General features: G+C 41.9%; 1 protein-coding gene across 2 annotated transcripts in view; it reads left to right on the forward strand.

Annotated features, from left to right (window-relative positions):
- LOC121302347 (histone acetyltransferase KAT6A-like) overlaps positions 1–21,438 on the forward strand; it is a 50,081-nt gene that overhangs the window by 22,796 nt on the left and 5,847 nt on the right. For both annotated transcript variants that reach the window (XM_041232262.1, XM_041232261.1), the window contains exons 3-13: positions 4,816–4,924; positions 5,839–5,954; positions 11,837–11,918; positions 12,330–12,444; positions 12,872–13,221; positions 13,657–13,775; positions 17,657–17,772; positions 19,217–19,358; positions 19,686–19,847; positions 20,477–20,570; positions 21,122–21,353. In XM_041232262.1, coding sequence (XP_041088196.1) covers positions 4,816–4,924; positions 5,839–5,954; positions 11,837–11,918; positions 12,330–12,444; positions 12,872–13,221; positions 13,657–13,775; positions 17,657–17,772; positions 19,217–19,358; positions 19,686–19,847; positions 20,477–20,570; positions 21,122–21,353 — 1,637 coding nt within the window. The remainder of the gene's footprint in view (positions 1–4,815; positions 4,925–5,838; positions 5,955–11,836; positions 11,919–12,329; positions 12,445–12,871; positions 13,222–13,656; positions 13,776–17,656; positions 17,773–19,216; positions 19,359–19,685; positions 19,848–20,476; positions 20,571–21,121; positions 21,354–21,438) is intronic.

The raw sequence follows: 21,438 nt of genomic DNA on the forward strand, positions 1-21,438 counted from the left end.
TTTTTTTATTGTTTTATTCGCTCTGCATTCTGTTTTAGATTGGTTTATGTACTTAGAAAAAGTAATGGGGATTTTTAAATGTGAATTATTGTAGCGTGCTGTAGTTATTTTCAGTACAAAAAAAAGCCTACTGCCAGGTTTGTTCCCCTAGTATTTCTTTATTTTGTAGTATTTTAAATACGTATGCACACAAGACACATCTACACACGTCTTAGATGCATTCATTCAGTAGTGGTGAAAAGCCCTGACAGTGTTGGGTTAGAAGGGCTCGCTGTGTGTGTTTCATACCTCTCCATTTAAAAGCCGGGCAGATGAAGATGATGATTTAAGGGCTGCGCTTGGCAATTTTCTGCAGGTAACCGGAGCTCCAGGACCTGCGCTTGGGTCAAGTTTCTACTCCTCGCTCACAGCATGGCTCTAGGATTACAGGAAAGAGAGAGACAGACTCGCTGCTCCCCGGCTGTCAGGGGTGATGACTGTCAGCTCCAGTTATTGAAGGCTTCACTGTCACTCATGTTAGCACTTACACCTGACAGATTAACTCCCAAGGATGGAAAACGAGACGTTCACACTGTATGAAGTAGAGTAACTCGGCGCCAGGAACCTGAGAGATGTTTGCAAACGAGAATAAGGAAGGATGTCCGGACCTTCTTGGGACACTAAGATTCACTGCACCTGAATGAGCCCAGTGTTTTACAGTTGTTACACATTCAACAGCCTTCGAGAACCATCTCTCTGCTATCTGAGTCCAGGGATGGCAATAAGACTCTCCTTGCATAGCACTTTGATCCATCCCTGGTTTTACTGTGAGTTTAATAAGCATGATATCTATAAACAGTAGCTAATCAGTCTTGTAGTAAAATCTGGAATGGGTGACACTGCTATGCAATAGGAGTCTTATTTCCATCCCTGTTGTTTGAACTGTAAACAAAACCTTATCAGCTAAATTCACTTTGTCCTGTGGACAAATGCATACAATAAAAAGTCACGTTTGTCTAAAAGCTTTCCTACAAGACTGACTGCAAATCTAATCTTTTATATATAGATCTCTTTCTCTCAGTCTCTCTCTGTGTATATCCTCTCAAAGTTAGCACTAGACTTCCCTGTGAAGGGTTACGCTCTTAATAAATCTGCAAGCTCAGTTTGAATCAGCAGTCCCAGATACCTGGCAGAGGGAATGCTCTGAGGTGAAGTTGACTTCGAATCCCACAGGGAGCACCCCAGAGTGTGGAGTGTGCAGTGAAACCTGCCCATTACTGCGGCCTCGGGAGCAGGGAGGAAAGTGTGCTCTAATAGGCAGGTGGGCTTGCGGATAATCTGGGTTTGCGGATAAACTCTGCTTTCCATTATCATTTAGCTGAATCGGGCCAGCATTGAAGGCTTGAGAGCAGGAGAGACTTTCCTTGACTTCACCACAGCTTCTGCTGACCTTCCATCAGCCAGCCACCGTAAAACCTGGCTTGTTTTCAGTGTGATTTATTGTTTTTAATTAGTCGTTACACTGGAGCTGGGAGAGTGGAGTCCCAGGGGCTGGGCTTTCAGAATGTTCCCGGTCCCTACTGCTGCCACTGCTGCATTATAATGGCTTTCTTCTACAATTTAATTGGGAAGCGCTGTCCTGTAAACAAGGTTTTGTAGAGGGGGGTGCCCTTTAATATAATTGTGCGTACTTGTATGTTTTATTGTTTTGCTGGTTGCGGTATGATGAGCGGTTTAAGTAATGACGTGGAGGATGCTGTCTAGAGGGGGAAATGTTCAGAGACTAAATAGGGTGATAGCTGCAGGGAAAAAAAACAACAAATTGCACAAATGTATTTATTTGTGTTTTCATCTGAGGGGATGCTAATGGATTAATAAAGCCTGAGGATTAACACACACTTTCCTTTAAGAACTCAGTCAGGTGTGCTCGCGTGGTCGACTGTTATTGCAGCTCATTTGAGTTTAATCTGTTTCATTTATATATATATATATATATATATTATATGTATATATATATATATATGTATATGTGGTGTATATATATATATATATATATATATATATATATATATATATATATATATATATATATATATATGTATGTATATAGCTCTGGAAAAAATTAAGAGACCACTGCAAAATTATCAGTTTCTCTGGTTTTACTATTTATAGGTATGTGTTTGGGTAAAATGAACATTTTTATCCAAATTAAAATATTGTCATTTAGAGCATTTATTTGCAGAAAATGACAACTGGTCAAAATAACAAAAAAGATGCAGTGTTGTCAGAGCTCGAATAATGCAAAGAAAATAAGTTCATATTCATTTTTAAACAACACAATGTTTTAACTTAGAGTTTAGAAATCAATATTTTTCTGGAATAACCCTGATTTTCAATCACAGCTTTCATGCGTCTTGGCATGCTCTCCACCAGTCTTTCACATTGATGTTGGGTGACTTTATGCCACTCCTGGTTGACTTGATGTCATCCTACGGTTGCTGAGTGACATTCGAATGAGTTGGCGGTCATCCCGGTCAGTGGAGAGTCATTTTCGCCCTCTGCCGGTCTGTAGCTTTGTTGTCCCCAATGTGTGCTGCTTGACCTTGTTCTTATGAACCGCTGTCTTATGAAGCAGCCCGACGCTCACTGTATCCCTCTGCCAGTAAAGCCAGAATTGAACCCTTCTTTTCCTCACTCAAAACTTTCCTTTTCAACTCTTTGGGCATGGTCAGTAGTTATTTATTGATTCCAATTACTTTTGAGGTACTACTAGCACTGTTTTGCCATCCAGCTAGTCCTATTGCAAGAGGATAGTGATGACCACAGGAGGAGGGGAGGGTGGGGGGGGAGTACAGAGAAGATTAACATGGGCCCTGATTTCATCATGTTGGGCACTGCTACAAGCAGTGGTTTTTTTTTTGTTTTGTTTTGTTTTTTTTATCGTGCACAATCCTCATCAGACAGCCCTTTGAGGGAGTAGCTGCATGCATTGAAAGTGAATCCAATCCTTGGGTCTGTTTCAATGGTTGGACCCCTGAAGCCTGGGAAAGCTCTAGTCCCGACTTCTTAACAGAACACGTTGAAACTGCTGTACCGAGGGCTTCAAAAGAGTATGCAGAGCCGTGTTGAAAAAAAATAATTAAATAGTTTCAGAAGCAGAGGTGTTTGAAAGATTCCTTCCTCTAGGGGAAGTAAATATGTGCTCTACAATTGTGTGTATTTAATTTGAAGTGACTGATGCTGGATGTCTGATGTGTTTGTGGTTTGCCAGTTTTGTATTTTAAAAGTAAGGTCAGGTGAGGTGTTGGTGTTGGTGATGGAAGGCCAATTTATTAAGATATTTATATAAAATGAATCCCCAAATTTCAAGTTCTGCCTTTGCTTAAAGAGCACAGTGGAAAAGGTTGCATGTTTTTGCTAAGAAGTGTGTAAGACTACAGCTATGGCCAAAAGTTTTGCGTGCGTCGCCCTCTGTATAGAATGAACAAATTTAACTTTGTGAAGTTGAGTTAAACCTGCTGAATAATGTTACGTTAACACATTGAATTACATTTGAGGTTTCCGTATAAAATTGAAAAATGTGACTTTCAAATCTAGCATGAAATACTGCTGTACTGCTATTATGACTTCAGTAGACAGTTGCGATATCATTTTGTAAATTATGTTCATATAGTTTTTTTTTATTTATTGCATTTGTTATGTCTCAATAATACATTTCTAGGTGATGCAAAACGTTTCGTACGCTGTGTATCTCAGCCTGGCACGCTGTCCCTTTGTGTGGGAAACATGGCCAGGCCAGAAATGATCTTTCTAGCTAAGGATCATTATACTGAAAACAGAACTCCCCTCCTGCTCTAGAGGGAGAGTGCGGATACAACTACTGAGGCAGCGTGCCAGCGACTCGTTCAATAGGATTGTGGGAACTCGCTGAAAGGGGGGGCTGCCTGTGCTTTTGAATAATTGCTGTAGTGAACTAGTGCAGGAGCTGCACTGGAGTAGTGTGTCGGGGAAGCCTTGCACACCTAGAGGATGCATGACTAGCGAGACAGACAGGTGTTTCGCTCTGAGGTTTTGTAAATATTTTGCACACAGACTGTGCTTGGCTGTTTGAGACACGGATAGACAGACAGGCAGTCCTTGGCTCTTGTGCTCTGAGGTTGATGTGGATTTGCAGGGTGTTTTTATATTTGTGGTCAATTTTGCTCAGCTCACCAAAGATACGCTTTTTTGGACAAGCTTTTCCAGGGTTTTTGTTGTAGTTTTTCATGATATTATCTGCACAAAAATACCAATTTATTTTGCAACATTTTATTTTATTTTTTGAAACCTGTGCTCCAACAAGAACATGTGAGCATGCGTCTGATAACTAACACTGGATAGCAGAAATGTGACTCTAGTTACCTACCAGCACTGTTCAGCAGCAGGGAGCTCTGTAGGGAGCCAGCTTTATATTGAATACTGCCATCTGCTGTTTAGTGAGCAGGTGTGTTGGTTTAATCCATTACAAGGCCAAGCTTGTCTTCACAAAGATAAAAAGGTATCCTTTACATTGCAGTGTGGTATTCGTCAAGGGTCAGGTTAGACTTTGTTTTGTTTTGTTTATTCAGTAGATTAGCCAATGGGAATTGCTTCAGCTAAGCTGGGTATTAAATTGGGCTCAGATAACAATGACAGCAGAGGAACAAAGACCCAAGAATCGTTAAAAGAAACCTGACTCCTGAATTTCAGCGCTCGGATGCTGCTTTGCAAGCAATACTCTGTCACCTTCATGGACTTTCTTATGTGATGGTTTGTTTGTGTGTTTGTTTGTTTGTTTGTTTCCCCTCCTCTATGCAGCCGGTTGCCGAGCCCATTCCCATCTGCAGCTTCTGTCTCGGGACAAAGGAGCAGAACCGGGACAAGAACCCAGAGGAGCTCATCTCCTGCGCAGACTGCGGCAACAGTGGTGTGTGGGACTGGGGGGCAGGGACACTGGGATAGGGACGCTGTGTGGGACTGGTGGGCAGGGACACTGGGATAGGGGCACTGTGGGACTGGGGGGCAGGGACACTGGGATAGGGGTGCTGTGTGGGACTGGGGGGCAGGGACACTGGGGATCGGGGTGCTGTCTGCTTTGCTGAGCTGGGTTCAATCCCTGTTTTTTAATTTCAATTCCTGTTTTAAAATCAATTTCCAATTTCTATTCCCTTTTAATCAATTCTGACACATCATTGATCTCAGTGGCAGCACATTATTTAAATACATTGGCTTCAAATGAAAACAGCTGAAACAATCACAACAGTTATGTCTTTTTAAAGTGTCAATTACAATTCTTTCAAAGGGAATTGATTTTAAAAAGTAATTGGAATTGAGCCTGACCCTGAAAAACATGCATTCACACACATTTACACGCATTCACACACATTCACATTGCCACTGGGGTTGAGGGTGCGGTCCAGTGGTTAAAGTCAAGGGTTTGTAACCAGAAGGTCACCGGTTCAAATCCCATCTCTGCTACTGATTGACTTACTGTGTGGGCGAGTCACTTCACCTCCTTGTGCTCCATCCTGTGGATGAGATGTTAAATCAGTGTCCTATTGTAAGTGACTCTGCATATAACGCACAGTTCACAGCCTGCCTCTGTAAAGATCTTTGTGATGGTGATCCACTATGAAAGGTGCTATATAGAAATAATAATAATATTACATGACAGCAGCCAGTCACATTCTTTAAAACATTTGCAGAAAGTCACCGTGAAGTCCAGTGTGTGCTTCCAGCTGCACTACAATTCAATGTACTAGAGAAGGGTATAAAACAAATGGGAGTAGATTTGTTTTTATTCTTATTGCTGCTGCTGGTCCTGCTGTTTTTCTCTCTCAGGTCACCCGTCATGTTTGAAGTTCTCTGCAGAGCTGACGGTTCGAGTGAAAGCCTTGCAGTGGCAGTGCATAGAGTGCAAGACGTGTAGTTCTTGTCAAGACCAGGGGAAGAATGCGGTAAGTAGCGGCTGACTGCTCTTTCTGTATAGTCTGTGCTTACTTAAGTTATAGCGAGAATGAATGAGCATGCACTGTGTTTTAAAGAGATTTTCAGATTAGCAAAATCATTAGAAAAAAATTAGCAGCTGGTGGTGGTGTGGGCTGCAGACCGTAAATTTTATATATATATATACACTGCTGAGCAAAAGTCTTGGACACATTCAGGAGTTACAATATATATGATGTTATGAGCAACAGCAGTTTACTCAAAGCCTCCACTGGTGTTTTCCACTATTGTAACAGCTGTTGACTGTTAGTAATACATTTTAGTTTGGGTGAGAAGAAACCAAGCTTGTCATTTAGCAATCTTTAATTCACATTGATCAGCGTGATCACAACAACTCAAAGTAAACTATACATGAGCAGCTGATATGAAGTGTTGTAGTAGCTAATCCATCACATTTACATAGTGCTTCTCAACAGGGAGGGCATGATGCAATCCGGGGGGGGGGGGGGGGATGTCCAAAAAACCAAAAAAAAGAAAAGTTATTTTTTATTACATTTTTAATTTTATTTTCAATTTAACATGTGTACATGACATGACGTTCTGTAGATGGCGCAGGTTGATTCTATGGTAGTATAAACCAACCCCCCTATCTCAGCCAATAAAGAGGTGGTGATCAGCCTGTACCTGTCCTTCAGTGCCAGCCTCACTCTGTGCTGTTCTCGAATTAGAACAGTCCTAAAATAGATAATGTGTGTAACAAACAGCTACCTGGAGCTTCTCATGATAAGCCAAGCCAGGGCACAGCAGGAGCTGAACCAGCTACCTCTTTGTCAAGGTGACCAAGCAGCCCACCAGGTGTGAAACAGAGGGGGGCTTTGTGCATCACAGACTGCCACATGGGGCTCATTTCCCATACTGCTTGTGTCGGAGGGTTATAATGTTTACTGTAACTGCAGTAGTTTACACGTCATATTCAAAATACAGGCTTTAGCGGCACAGCAGAAATGTATAGAGGTGATGTGTCTATACAGTGCTGTAACGGGTGGTGTGTCTGTGTGATAATGTTGTAGTTATTAATAATTATTATTAATTAGTCATTTAGCAGTCACTTTTATCCCGAGCGACTTCGAGACTAGGGGGTGAACTCTGCTTCATCAACAGCTGCTGCTGTAGAGTCACTTCCAATAGGAGCTCGCTTGTTTTACTCCTCATCTGAAGGATGGAGCACAAGGAGGTTCAGTGACTTGCTCAGGGTCTCACACACAGTGAGTCAGTGGCTGAGCTGGAATTTGAACCGGGACCCTCCTGGTAGCAAGCCCTTTTCTTTAACATAAGAACATAAGAAAGTTTACAAACGAGAGGAGGCCATTCGGCCCATCTTGCTCGTTTGGTTGTTAGTAGCTTATTGATCCCAAAATCTCATCAAGCAGCTTCTTGAAGGATCCCAGGGTGTCAGCTTCAACAACATTACTGGGGAGTTGATTCCAGACCCTCACAATTCTCTGTGTAAAAAAGTGTCTCCTATTTTCTGTTCTGAATGCCCCTTTTTCTAAACTCCATTTGTGACCCCTGGTCCTTGTATCTTTTTTCAGGCTGAAAAAGTCCCTTGGGTCGACATTGTCAATACCTTTTAGAATTTTGAATGCTTGAATTAGGTCGCCACGTAGTCTTCTTTGTTCAAGACTGAACAGATTCAATTCTTTTAGCCTGTCTGCATATGACATGCCTTTTAAGCCCGGAATAATTCTGGTCGCTCTTCTTTGCACTCTTTCTAGAGCAGCAATATCTTTTTTATAGCGAGGTGACCAGAACTGAACACAATATTCAAGATGAGGTCTTACTAGAACATAAGAACATAAGAAAGTTTAGAAACGAGAGGAGGCCATTCGGCCCATCTTGCTCGTTTGGTTGTTAGTAGCTTATTGACAACTAGTGCATTGTACGGTTTTAACATTACTTCCCTTGATTTAAATTCAACACTTTTCACAATGTATCCGAGCATCTTGTTAGCCTTTTTTATAGCTTCCCCACATTGTCTAGATGAAGACATTTCTGAGTCAACAAAAACTCCTAGGTCTTTTTCATAGATTCCTTCTCCAATTTCAATATCTCCCATATGATATTTATAATGTACATTTTTATTTCCTGCGTGCAGTACCTTACACTTTTCTCTATTAAATGTCATTTGCCATGTGTCTGCCCAGTCTTGAATCTTGTCTAGATCATTTTGAATGACCTTTGCTGCTGCAACAGTGTTTGCCACTCCTCCTACTTTTGTGTCGTCTGCAAATTTAACAAGTTTGCTTACTATACCAGAATCTAAATCATTAATGTAGATTAGGAATAGCAGAGGACCTAATACTGATCCCTGTGGTACACCGCTGGTTACCACACTCCATTCTGAGGTTTTTCCTCTAATTAGTACTTTATGTTTTCTACATATTAACCACTCGCTAATCCATGTACATGTGTTTCCTTGAATCCCAACTGCGTTCAGTTTGAGAATTAATCTTTTGTGCGGGACTTTGTCAAAAGCTTTCTGGAAATCTAAATAAACCATGTCATATGCTTTGCAATTATCCATTATGGATGTTGCATCCTCAAAAAAAATCAAGCAAGTTAGTTAGGCACGATCTCCCTTTCCTAAAACCATGTTGACTGTCTCCCAGTACCCTGTTACCATATAGGTAATTTTCCATTTTGGATCTTATTATAGTTTCCATAAGTTTGCATATAATAGAAGTCAGGCTTACTGGTCTGTAGTTACCTGGTTCAGTTTTGTTTCCCTTTTTGTGGATCGGTATTACGTTTGCAATTTTCCAGTCTGTCGGTACCACCCCTGTGTCAAGAGACTGCTGCATGATCTTGGTTAGCGGTTTGTAAATTACTTCTTTCATTTCTTTGAGTACTACTGGGAGGATCTCATCCGGCCCAGGGGTTTTGTTTATTTTAAGAGCTCCTAGTCCCTTTAACACTTCTGCCTCAGTTATGCTAAAGTTATTTAAAACTGGATAGGAACTGGATGACATGTGGGGCATGTTGTCAGTATCTTCCTTTGTAAAAACTTGTGAAAAGTAATCATTTAACATATTTGCTATTTTTTTTTCTTCCTCTACGATTTTGCCATTTGTATCTCTTAAACATTTAATCTCCTCTTTGAATGTTCTCTTGCTGTTGTAATATTGGAAAAACATTTTGGAATTGGTTTTAGCTCCCTTAGCAATGTTCATTTCTATTTCTCTCTTGGCCTTTCTAACTTCCTTTTTGACTTGCGTTTGCAGTTCTGTGTACTCTTTCTGCGTACTTTCTTTTTGGTCCTTTTTTAATGCTCTGTAAAGTGCCTTTTTTCGCTGAATATTTTTTTTAATTGATCTATTAAACCATTTTGGCAATTTAGTTTTACATTTAGATTTGTCTACTTTAGGGATATAATTGTTTTGTGCCTCTAGTACTACATTTTTGAAGAACAACCATCCTTCTTCTGTGGGTGTTTTCTCTATTTTACTCCAATCTACTTCTGTTAGTCTCTGTTTCATACCTTCATAGTTTGCTTTTCTAAAATTGTAAACCTTAGCTTTAGTCATTTACTTTTGGGGATTTAAAAAACACTTCAAATGAGACCATGTTGTGGTCTGAGTTTGCCAGTGGTTCTCTGACCTCTGTTTTAGTTATTCTATCTTCGTTATTTGAAAAGACTAAATCAAGGCATGCCTCCCCTCTAGTGGGTGCCTTCACAAATTGTGTTAGGAAGCAGTCATTTGTCATTTCCACCATTTCTATTTCATCCTTCGCGCTACCCACTGGGTTTTCCCATTTTATTTGGGGGAAGTTGAAATCCCCCATTAGTATGGCTTCTCCTTTGCTACACACATTTCTAATGTCATTGTATAACAGATTATTGTGCTCACCGTCTGAATCTGGCGGTCTATAGCATGCTCCTATTATTATGCCTTTTGAATTTTTGTCCGTTATTCTGACCCATATTGATTCGGTTTTATTTTCTTTGTCCAGGTTTAACACCTGGGCTTCAAGACTGTTTCTTATGTATAGCGCTACCCCTCCTCCTCTTCTGTCCTGCCTGTCTTTCCTATACGGTGTATACCCACAAATATTAAATTCGTCCCCATCACTCTCAGACAACCACGTTTCTGTAACACCTATCACATCATAGTTACCTGTTAGTGCAGTAGCTTCAAGTTCTAGAATTTTGTTTCTGATACTTCTAGCATTTAGATAAATACATTTAATGGTTGTCTTACCTGAGTTGTTGTTCTTGTTTTGATGCGGTCTCCCTTCTGTTTTTTTGTTGATTTCTCCCCCCTTCCTTTCTAGTTTAAATGCTTCCGAACCTGCTCGAGGATCTTTTCTCCGAGTAGACTAGTTCCCTTGTTATTTAAATGCAGTCCATCCCGTCTATACAGATAGTCCTAACGTCTGGGCCCTGTAGATGTGGGTACTATTGTGGGCAGTTAATATATTCTTAAGAGCAATACATCAAAGGACCTCCAAAAACTATTCTAACCTATTGTAATGTACAAACCCGCTTTTAATATTGCTCTCTGAAAACGATAGCGGATTTACAAGTTACAACAAGCCAAAAATAGACCACATTCCAGACTGTTCAAAGTTCATGAATCGTGTTTGTTCAACATGAGCAAATGATTTAATACTGGGAATCTCTTCTTAGAAAGATGGTATTTATTAAGCATGCAATGAAATAAGTTTGAAAATCACACAAAATAGTTACACAATTAAATGTCACATTAAAAGCATTACAATGAGAACTAAGGTTTAAGACAACAATTCACCAAAGAAATACCAGTACATACTGACACAAGGGGTCACAATACCTGAATAGATATTTTAAGAGTATTGTTGCCTAGCCTGAAAAGTAGTCTCTTGCGTTTCTCCGAATGTCAGGGCTCTTGATGGATAAATGCTTAGAGCTGAGGGCTCCAGGTGCAGTCTTTAATTTCTTAGTCTTCTTAAGTCTGAGGCAGCTTCAAAGGTTTGGGGCGGCTAGCGGGTCGGAGGGAGCTAGTGGGTCCGGGGAACTAGCGGGTCCGGAGGGAGCTAGTGGGTCCGGAGGGAGCTAGGAGCTGGGGCTAAAGCAGGGGTTTTATACTTTTCAAACAAAGAGATTGTTTGAATTTCCCGCTGCATGGTCCTATTGGCTATTTTGTTGCACATGGGCTTGCAATCTTGATTGATTGCACACACCCCTTCCTCTGTCTGATTATCATAATCTGGAAAGGGGAAACTTTAAAACATGCATAACTTTTGCTAAATAATTCAGATTTTATTCTGAATTCCTGTTATTTTTACCACAAGAAATTACATTTAGACACCAAACATGTCTGGTTGCGATTTTGGTTATGGCTTGGCTTGCAAACAGTTTAATTCTCTTAGGGATTTATTACTTGGGTTATTCTATACTTTTTAGGCAATTTAAGAATAAAAACACTTGCATCTTGTACTCAGTAGTATTAAATCATTATGTGAAATTTGTCTTAAATCTTTTAAGACATTTTCCTCTCTTTTTCAGACTCCTATGTTAAATCATCTCTCTCTCCCTAGATGGGTTAATTAAATCACGGAGACGGGTTTGATTAGCCATTTGTCTCCTGAGTGCCTGGTGCATTCAAGGTGTGAGGTTGATAGTTATCTCTAGGCAAAGCTAGACGAAGTAGATTAAGGTTCATTCCATGTAGAGTCCCGATACTGTAACATCATAAAAACATAAAATAGGAAAGTTCATGACCTTTGCAATATATTTGTGATGACAATGCCTATAGAACCTACAGCCCCCAGGCTCCAGTTGTTTGTGTCCGGTGTGTGTTGATTGTAGGATGGAGCCCCATGTTAATAGCTGCTCCTTGTGTCTGTTTTGCAGGATAACATGCTATTCTGTGACTCGTGTGACCGTGGGTTTCACATGGAGTGCTGCGACCCTCCACTCACACGGATGCCCAAAGGTGAACAAAACATTTCTTTCTGTAATTATCGATTGATCAGGTTTTCCAAGAACTCTCTCCCCGCATCTGAATTGCACGATTGAGCAAACAAATGCCATTCTCTTTCTGCATTTCGTTATACTTTTTTATTAAATTAACTTGATTAATTTCAAAGAACAATTGGAATCACAGTCCATTCACTTCACTGCGAGTGCTCTGGTCAAAGAGAAATATTCCACGTGCCTGGAGGAGGACTAGCACTCGCCTTGAGGCTAGATGCCTTCCTGAGAGCATCTGTGCTTGCGTGTCAGACCTTTAAAAAAAAAAAGTTATTTAAAATGAAGAAATAAAAAGCCATCAAATGGGGCAAAAAAACTTGATAAAAATGGTAATAGATTATTCTTATTTTTTCAACATGTTTGTGTTTTGCAGGAATGTGGATCTGTCAGATCTGTCGGCCTCGGAAAAAGGGAAGAAAGCTCTTACACAAAAAAGCAGCGCAGATCAAACGGCGCTACACCGCGCCCCTCGGCCATCCCAAGAACAGGTTAAAGAAGCAGAATGCAGCGTATTTGTCTCTTATCACAGACCATCCTTTCCTTTCAGCTGTGTGTAGAACAAGTGTTTCTGTGTTAAAACTCCTATTGCATTGCAGCTTGATTAGCTGTAGTGTGTATAGGCAACAAGTCTTAATAAACACATTGTAAAACTAGGAATGGATCTTTATCCAAGGCGACTTACAGGTGTTCCAGGGCAATACAAGGTTACAGTGCAAAAACAACATTTAAATACAGTGTAGTTTACAGTAAGTGCAAGTACTGCTAGAATGCACTACAAGATAAGAAGTAACAAGTTAGGATTACAGCAAATTGTATCTACAGTGTTATAATAGTGCAAGGATAGTGCATCAGCTGAGAGTCCAGTGTATGAGACTCCATATTAAAGGGCAGTTTGTTTGTTTTTCGTCCCCACAGATCGAAAGGCCCCTTTAAGAAGCTGCGTGGCAGGCCGGGCCTAGGGCGGGGGCGGAGGCGCAAGCTCTCCAAACTGTCCCGCGGCTTCTCGTCACCCCCTTCCTCCCCCTGCTCCTCCTCCTCCTCCTCAGGCGGTTACCCTGGCGACAACCACCTGCTGTTCGACTTCGGGGATGGGGCGGGAATCCGGCTCAACAAAAAAACCAAAGGGCTCATCGACGGCCTGACCAAATTCTTCACCCCCTCTGCGGAAGGGCGCAAAGCCCGGGGTGAGGTGGTGGACTACTCGGAGCAATACAGGATCCGGAAGAAAGGGGAGCGCAAATCCAGCACTTCAGACTGGCCAGGAGGTGAGCCGTGGCCACGCCTTTAATAAGCCTGTTCTTCAGCTGGGATAGTGCCAGGTGTCTTACACTGAGGTGTGCTGTCTTGTGAGCAGGGTTAGTGAAGTGGTTCTGCCTCCCACCCAAAGACATACCACACACACACATAACCTGATTTTTTTTCAAGCGTGAGCATCTCTGGTTTTTTGTATTTCATTTTGTAAGACTTTGAAGTAGACATGCAACTCCACTTAATAACACTGCTATGTATTTATATATCTGCATATATAGTTTAGATTCATTTAAACAGCAGTAAAGATGCAACATGTTGGGAATGGCAGGACTGTGGTCTGGTTTGATAAGGAATCGCTTTGCCCCGTCTGACAGATTGCATGGAAGATCACATGGCAGTCTCTTGCATAATAGAGCGCACCTGTTTTCATTTTAATTCTCTCTCTCCAGACAATCAGGACTCGTGGGATGACAGGCGGGATGGTGAAGACAGGTTGCTGGGGAGCCAGGAGATCATGTCAGAGAAAGACATCGAACTGTTCAGGCACATTCAGGAGCTAGCACTACAGGTAAGCATTCTCAGCTGGGAGTCCGGGCAGGCACTTCATGAAGTTATATTGAATTAAGGCTGGAGGAAAACAACTACTGTGACTACGCTTACGAGTCCAGACTTTCAGGGAAATCGAAGGGTTATTGCCACGGCCCCTTCCCATAGGTGGGGGTTCTTCTGATGGTGGTTTAATCCAAAACAAAAATAATGGCTCTGAAATGCTGTACAATGCTGCAAAATGGAAACCCTGTGAAGCTTGCCTCGTTAAAAGCTGCATTCCCACACTGTGCTTGTGGAGGGGGTGCTCCTGCATTCCTGCACTGAGCGCCAAGCTGCTTCCCCTGGGATGATTGATGTGACTAAACGCTACCTGTTGCCCTCTGACCCTACAAGGAAAAGGCTCCCTGACTCTGCAGGGGGATTATCCCAGGGAATTCCTGCTTCTTATTTAACTCCTGAAGGTACACAGGAATCCAACACTGATTCAAGCACTTTCTTTTTAGAAATACATTTTGAGAGTGACTCAAGTGTCACGAGGAGGAAACTGATCATTTGGGTGACTGACCCAATCCAGCCTGCCGGTACATTTGAAACCCTGTTTTGTGGAAAACCTTCTTTAAAAAAATAAAGTTAGGATTGTTTTTATTTGTACCTCAAAGAGTTAAACGTAAGTAGAGGCTTAGAGATGCGGTCCAACAGTTTCTTAAAGGTAAAGCCTATTTTATAAATTTAATGTGGCAGCAAGGTTATGCAAGCAGCTTTAATGATTATAGTTATTATTTATTGATCTAGTTTATACATGCAAGCAATTCATTGTTTTGCATTATTCCATATTGCAGTGCTTTCTGAACAGCTTCTTGTTTAATAAAAGTAGTAATTTTCATATCGGAATACCCCATGAGAGAAAGCCCTTCTCCTTCTACCCTTCTCCCTCCCATCCTCACTCCCTGTGATCCCAGGAAAGGCAGGCAGACTGATGAGAGCAGACAGCCTGGAACCACAGGGAGCCGTGCAGGAGCGCGGAGGGAAGCAGCCTGCTATTCTTCTCCCTGCGATTCTTTTTGGAAGCATGACTTATTTGCATTGTGTGTGTGTGTGTGTGTGTGTGTGTGGATGGCAGGCAGGAGAGGCCCCAAGCAGGCTGAGCTTCCAATACAAACCTCAGCATAATGGCTTGGGGGTGGGGGTGAATGGTAACTGCATTGTGCTTTAGTCAGCTGGAAGCGTGGAGTTTGTCTGTTCTTGTGTTTTGTTTTTATTTGCATGCCCTATTGAAAATTACAAGGGCTTTGTTTTTGTTATAGCTTTAGGCAATGTGATTCAAATTCACAACAAGGTTGATTTTTAGTTTTAAAGCCAATCCCCAGTTCTAAAAACAAGAAAAAGCATCTCTTTTTAAATAGAAACAATTATAAAATTTGACAAATTTAATCAATCTTTTTAGACATCAGTTAACTGTTTGCTTTCTTTAAGAAGCTCCTGGATTAAACTCAGCCCGCTTTTAAATCTGCATCACTGGAGATCTGGGATGAATAACACTATGTAACACAATTTTTGTTCCTGGGTAGTAAGTGTTATTTCCTAATTGCTTATGCCCCAAAAGTATAGAAAATGGCTATTATTCCCCACAAACTTTGCTTTTGTGACCAGGACAGTGATATTTTGAAATATCACTATTTCCAATGAGAAAACTGGAGCTTTTGTGTCTTTTCGTTCACATAAAGTCAGAAAAAAACAACATATGAATCCAAATTAACATGTATTTCTACTAAAGTAATACAAAAATGACTACAAAAGATTTAGAAGTGAGTAGTTTTTCGAGATTTACAATTATACTGTAAATACTATAATCGTAAATCTCGAGAAACTACTCACTTCTAAATCTTTTGTAGTCATTTTTGTATTACTTTAGTATAAATGTTAATTTGGATTCATATGTTGTTTTTTTCTGACTTTATGTGAATGAAAAGACACACATTTGCCCGTTTTCCCATTGGAAATAGTGATATTTCAAAATATCACTGTCCTGGTCACAAAAGCAAAGTCTGTGGGGAATAATAGCCATTTTCTATACTTTTGAGGCATAAGCAATTAGGAAATAACACTTACTACCCAGGAACAAAAAAAAAAAAAGTGTTACACGGTGTAATAAGAGAAACGATCCCTGAAAGAGAGAGGACCACTCATTTTAAAATTACAAGCTATGGGAAGTGCTGTGTTGGTTTGCTGTGGCTCTTGTGCAGTCCAGTGGAGCACGTCACTGCTGGCTGTGTAACCCGGGGCTTCACCCAGTTCAGACTCTGACAGCAGCCCTTCATCACTGTGAGGTCTCTGAATTGCCCTTTGTTGGGGTCATACTACTAAATAAACAGAGGTTTCCATACGGACATTGTGTCCAGGGTCGGGCAAGTCCAATTCCTTTGCCACTGTGAGAAGCTCATTTTAACAGAATACCGCTAACTGCAATTTTGATCAGTGATGTGTTGAAATTGATTAAAAAGGAACCGGGATATGGAACTGGGAATTGACCCGGACCCTGGTTTGTGTCCTCTCACAAGTAAACTGTTAGAAAAGAGCTGGCACTGCACTCGCACAAACTAAAATACTTCTTTTGAAGTGCGAAGTTGTTGGAAGCAAGTTGGTTGATTTTAAACCAATGAATTCAGCAGCAGCAGCAGTTTGGTCTGAGCCACTCTCTGCATGCGGCTGTTCTCAGCACAGCACCTGGGGAAACGGAAATGCATTCTCACACAGAGAGGGTGAGGGGCCCCAGAGCAGATGCGCTCAGCTCAAAGCACAGAAGCCTATCTGCCCTGCGGGTGTCAGAGTTGTTGTGTTTGTCGGTGTGTCTTCGCTGTTCCTCCATGTGCATGCAGCTGTACTGGAGCTGGGCCTCTGCATTCCCACTGGGAATCCTGCTGGCAGAGAGTAGGGAAGGAGAGGAAAGGGAGCTGGGAGAGGCAGCAGCAGAGCAGGTATTCCCATCTGTGTGTGTGTGTGTGTGTGTGTGTGTGTGTTTGTAGACACATTGGACTATATTCTAAAAGCTATTCACTACAGATCCTCATTAGCAATTCTTACTGATTTGGGAGGAGGAGTCAAACCTGTTTTTATACATGACTTAATTAAATAAAACTGAACCTGCATTGGTGTTTTCTGTTTGTTTGGTCTCTCATTGAGCAGACCATCTGTGCCTTTTGGTTACACAAGCTGCAAGTTTCCATTCAAGACAAGCTAGTAGTTTAGAAAAAGAAGAGCGCTGTGTTAATGATTAGTCAATGAAGTGACATGCAGTCAGTAACGCAGGTCACCTGGGAAGGAGGTGTTATGAAGGGCATGGTGCTGAACGCCGGTCAAGTGCATCTCCTGTTTACACTCTGCCAACAAAAATCAATTGAGATCCTGGAGTCAGCTAGTCTTCTGTTCAATATGACAGTGGAGCTGGGTTTATTGAATATCGACTTGCAGAGTAACAGCATACAGTTATTATATATATATATATATATATATATATATATATATATATATATATATATATATATATATATATATATATTATATTTTAACATAATTTAGATATTTTTATTTAACATCATGTAATCAAAGAAACAACAAAATGGTATCGCAAAAATGTTAGTAGTACAGTGTTTCATGTTAGATTTTGAAATGCCACATTTTTTCGATTTGTCTACAAAGAGCTGTGTAATTCAATATGTTAACGTAACGTTATTCAGCAGGTTTCATTTGACTTTGACGCAAAAGTAGTTCATTTTCTAGGGTGATGGCCATAGCTGTACATTCAGGTGCCGTGATTCCTCGTCAGGACCTGGCCCCTGGTCATAGGCCCTGTGCATTATGGAATGTGAGCTTCTGATCTGTCTGTTTGTTTCGGATTTGCAGAAAGTCGGGGTGACCGGACCCCCAGATCCACAGGTGCGCTGTCCTTCAGTCATCGAGTTTGGGAAGTATGAGATCCAGACGTGGTACTCTTCACCATACCCACAGGAATACAGCAGGTACAGCCTCCACTTCCACTGCAACCCGTGGACCACAGTCTGGCCCGGGCTTTGTCTTGTACAACGCTGTGCACATGATGAGTCACAAAGCTTAAGTTGCAGCACAGCCTGGGTACAATGCATCAGCTTATACTTAAAGTGTTTCTTAGTATTACCGCTGACCCAAAGCTAGTGCAGTAATACTGAGCCCTGACCTTTTAATAAATAAAACAAACTGCTTTTGTAGTCTTCGCTCTCGTAGATCTCCCATGCTTTAAGCGGGTTTCCCCCGCATGCTTGCTTTATTATTATTATTGTTATTGCAGGCCAGTGACCTGAAATGTAACTCAATGAAAACTAAAATAAACGCTCCCGCACTGCCAAGCCGATTGGCAGAATCCCCAGATGCCCAGGTGCTGTGGAGTTCATGTGAATGTGAAAGTGCGCTTGAAAGGCTTTCTCTGCTTTTGAATTCCTGTGTCCTTGCTTTAATTTGTTAAGCTTGCACTAGCTGTTAGGAAACCATGGCTCAGATTTATTTTTCAGCATCGATGACTTGTTTTCATGCAGTGCATACAGAAGTACTTGAACGACAATTGAACAAAAAAGAACTGGGGAGTTAAATATAATTAAACTAAGCAGAAGATAAAAGGCATTCAGACGAGTTGTGGGTGGGCTGTTTTGGCGCTCCAGTGTTAACTGAAATTAGCAGCAGAGATGCTTTTCCATACAGACGCAGTGTGCATACAATGTGGTTTTCACTTGCCACCTCTCTGCTTTCATCTTTGCTTACAGATAGGGGCTAATTTGAGGTTCACATCCTGTTTAGCGGTGTCTGTTGTCATGGTTTCAGGTGCTGTGGCTGATGCAGAAGCACATTTTAGAGCTGTAGGTTGGAGCACGCTTGAGGTCTGGCTGCTTTGTACAGTTTGCATGCAGCTACAGGGCCAGGTCATCTGTATTTAGACAGCCGGGCTGCTAGTTTGTAAGCCTCCACTGATTGATACAGACTGGCCCATCACCAGCAGGGCCTGCCAGTGCTGTCCCTCTGTGGACAGGAACCAGCAGGTGTATCGCACCTCCTCTCACTGCCCACTTCACTTCTGGAATATGAGTTTAATATGTACATTTGACCATATCGGTGCAATCGGCCACCTCATTTCTCATTCGATTATCGTACAGGTATTTATCAACGATAATCAATGTAGTGACGTTTTATTTTTTCAAAATAAAAAACAAACAGTTAAACAAAAAGACACGACTTCCGTTCAAATCAGAACACTTCCGATTATAAAAAAAACAAAGGACTTGAGTTTAACAGCTGAAAAGAAGTCAATTGGCCGAGCGTCACAAGAGATGAGAAATCGGATGTAGTGGATCCGGAATGTCCTGCAGCGTGGCGTTTCGTTTGGCTGTTCATGGTTTACAATGACGGTGTCGTTTGGCTTGCTTTGCTCTCTGCCAGACTGCCCAAGCTGTACCTGTGTGAGTTCTGTCTCCGATACATGAAGAGCAGAAGCATCCTCTACCAGCACATGAGGAAGTGTGGCTGGTTCCACCCGCCTGCCAATGAGATCTATAGGCATGGCAGCGTCTCTGTGTTCGAGGTCAGTGTCTCTGTGCAACTCCCTTCTGTTATGCTTAGTTTTTTTTGCCTGCTGGGATTCATTCATCAGAAATAATTATTAAAAAAAAAAAAAAAATCATGAGCAGGCAGTAGATTTCTCTCCCCTCTCTCTCTCATTCTCCCCCCTGTGTGTTTGTCCCCTTGCTGTGTGGCTCAGTTTCTGACTCTCTCCTGTGGGTTTGTCCCCTTGCTATGTGGCTCAATCTCTGATTTCTCTCTCTCTGTCTCTCTTGCTCTCTCTCTCCTGTGTGTTTGTCCTCTTGCTGTGTGGCTCAGTTTCTCTCTGACTCGTCTCTCCTGTGTTCAGGTGGACGGGAACGTCAGTACAATCTACTGCCAGAACCTCTGCCTGCTCGCCAAGCTCTTCCTGGACCACAAGACGCTTTACTACGACGTGGAGCCATTCCTTTTCTATGTGCTGACGCAGAATGATGCCAAGGGGTGCCACCTGGTCGGGTATTTCTCTAAGGTGGGTCACCTGACCGTGCGCTGCATGTATGTGTATATCCCTGTCAGTTCCTGTATGTAGAAATGTTAAGTTTCTTATCTATAGCTATTTTATAATGCATAATGTTGGGGGTTTTTTTTAAGTTTTGGCAAGGCAGCTTCTTGAACTCCATAGAGTTCATTCAAACTGTTTTAAAATTTCAAAAACTGTAAATAAATTGTGATTGAAAGGGATATGGGGAAAATTGAATAAATATTGAAAAAATAACCTGATACACACAGTACTGTATAAACACTGCAGCTGATCTCTGTACTGACCTGCATGTCTTTTACAGCAGTAACCCTTTAGGACAGATTCTTTTAAAATAACATTTTGAAAAGTTTTGTCATCCCTGGATCCATCCCCATACCTTGGATAAAGAACACAGTGTGTGGGTTGTAACACATGTAGAAAATCCATCCATATTATACACAGTGCTTCCTCTCATTACATTTCACTATTTCATCAAAAATATGCATGGACTGGCAGGGAGAGATGTGTGTGGTCTGCGGCTCTGACGTTCTCCAATGATTTTTGTGTAGCTCGGTGACATTTCTCTATGCTGTGCAGATCTCAGTGTGTTTTTGTTTGTCTCCCTCTGCTTCGTTCAGGAGAAGCATTGTCAGCAGAAGTACAACGTGTCCTGCATCATGATTCTTCCACAGTATCAGCGCAAGGGCTACGGACGGTTCCTCATTGACTTCAGTGAGTACTGACTTTCCGGGAGTGATGAAAAGAGCACTCGACGCTCGCGGACCAGTCGGCATAAAGTACAGCTTTGAAAGGGACAAGATAATACCTCTCCTAATTTACTGGAACAGTTTAATAGAGCAAATGTAGTGGTATAGTTGAGTTCTGTGAATTTCAGACAAATCTCTCTAGCTTTGTAGGGAGGGGGGAATAAATTATTGTTGCACAGGAGTGGGAATAAAACTCCTTTTGTTCAGTGTCACCCAGTCTAGATTTTACTACCAGCTTGATCAGCCTCAGTGTTTCTAGGTAACAAGCTCAGGTGTGTCTTATTAAACTCACAGTAAAACCAGGAATCAAGCTGCTCTGCAATGTGGTGTTTTCTGGGCCTTTAAGTCCTTTGCATTCTGCTGCACAGAACAGTCCTTTTCTTTTAATGGATTTTAAATACAGTACAATAGCCAATTCAAAGTGGAAGGTTATTTTATATTTTGAAAGAGTATTGGAAGGTTATGAGATCGTCCCAGCTGTGTCCCACCCTCATCTCTCCCCCTCCCCTCCCTCAGGCTACCTGCTGTCGAAGTGCGAGGGCCGGGCTGGCTCCCCGGAGAAGCCTCTGTCAGACCTGGGCCGCCTCTCCTACATGGCGTACTGGAAGAGTGTCCTTCTGGAGTGCCTTCACCACTGCCACGACAAGCAGCTGACCATCAAGAAGCTGAGCAAGCTGACGGGGATCTGCCCCCAGGACATCACTGCCACGCTGCAGCAGCTGGGCATGCTGGAGCCACGCGGGGGCCGGTAAGCAGCCAGCCGGGTTCACCGCAAAACATAACATCCATTTCAAATGCCAGCCCGGGGCGGGGGAACAAACACTTCTAGTGCT

This window comes from Polyodon spathula, chromosome 29, assembly GCF_017654505.1.
Source record: "Polyodon spathula isolate WHYD16114869_AA chromosome 29, ASM1765450v1, whole genome shotgun sequence".
In the NCBI taxonomy this organism is placed as follows: domain Eukaryota; kingdom Metazoa; phylum Chordata; class Actinopteri; order Acipenseriformes; family Polyodontidae; genus Polyodon; species Polyodon spathula.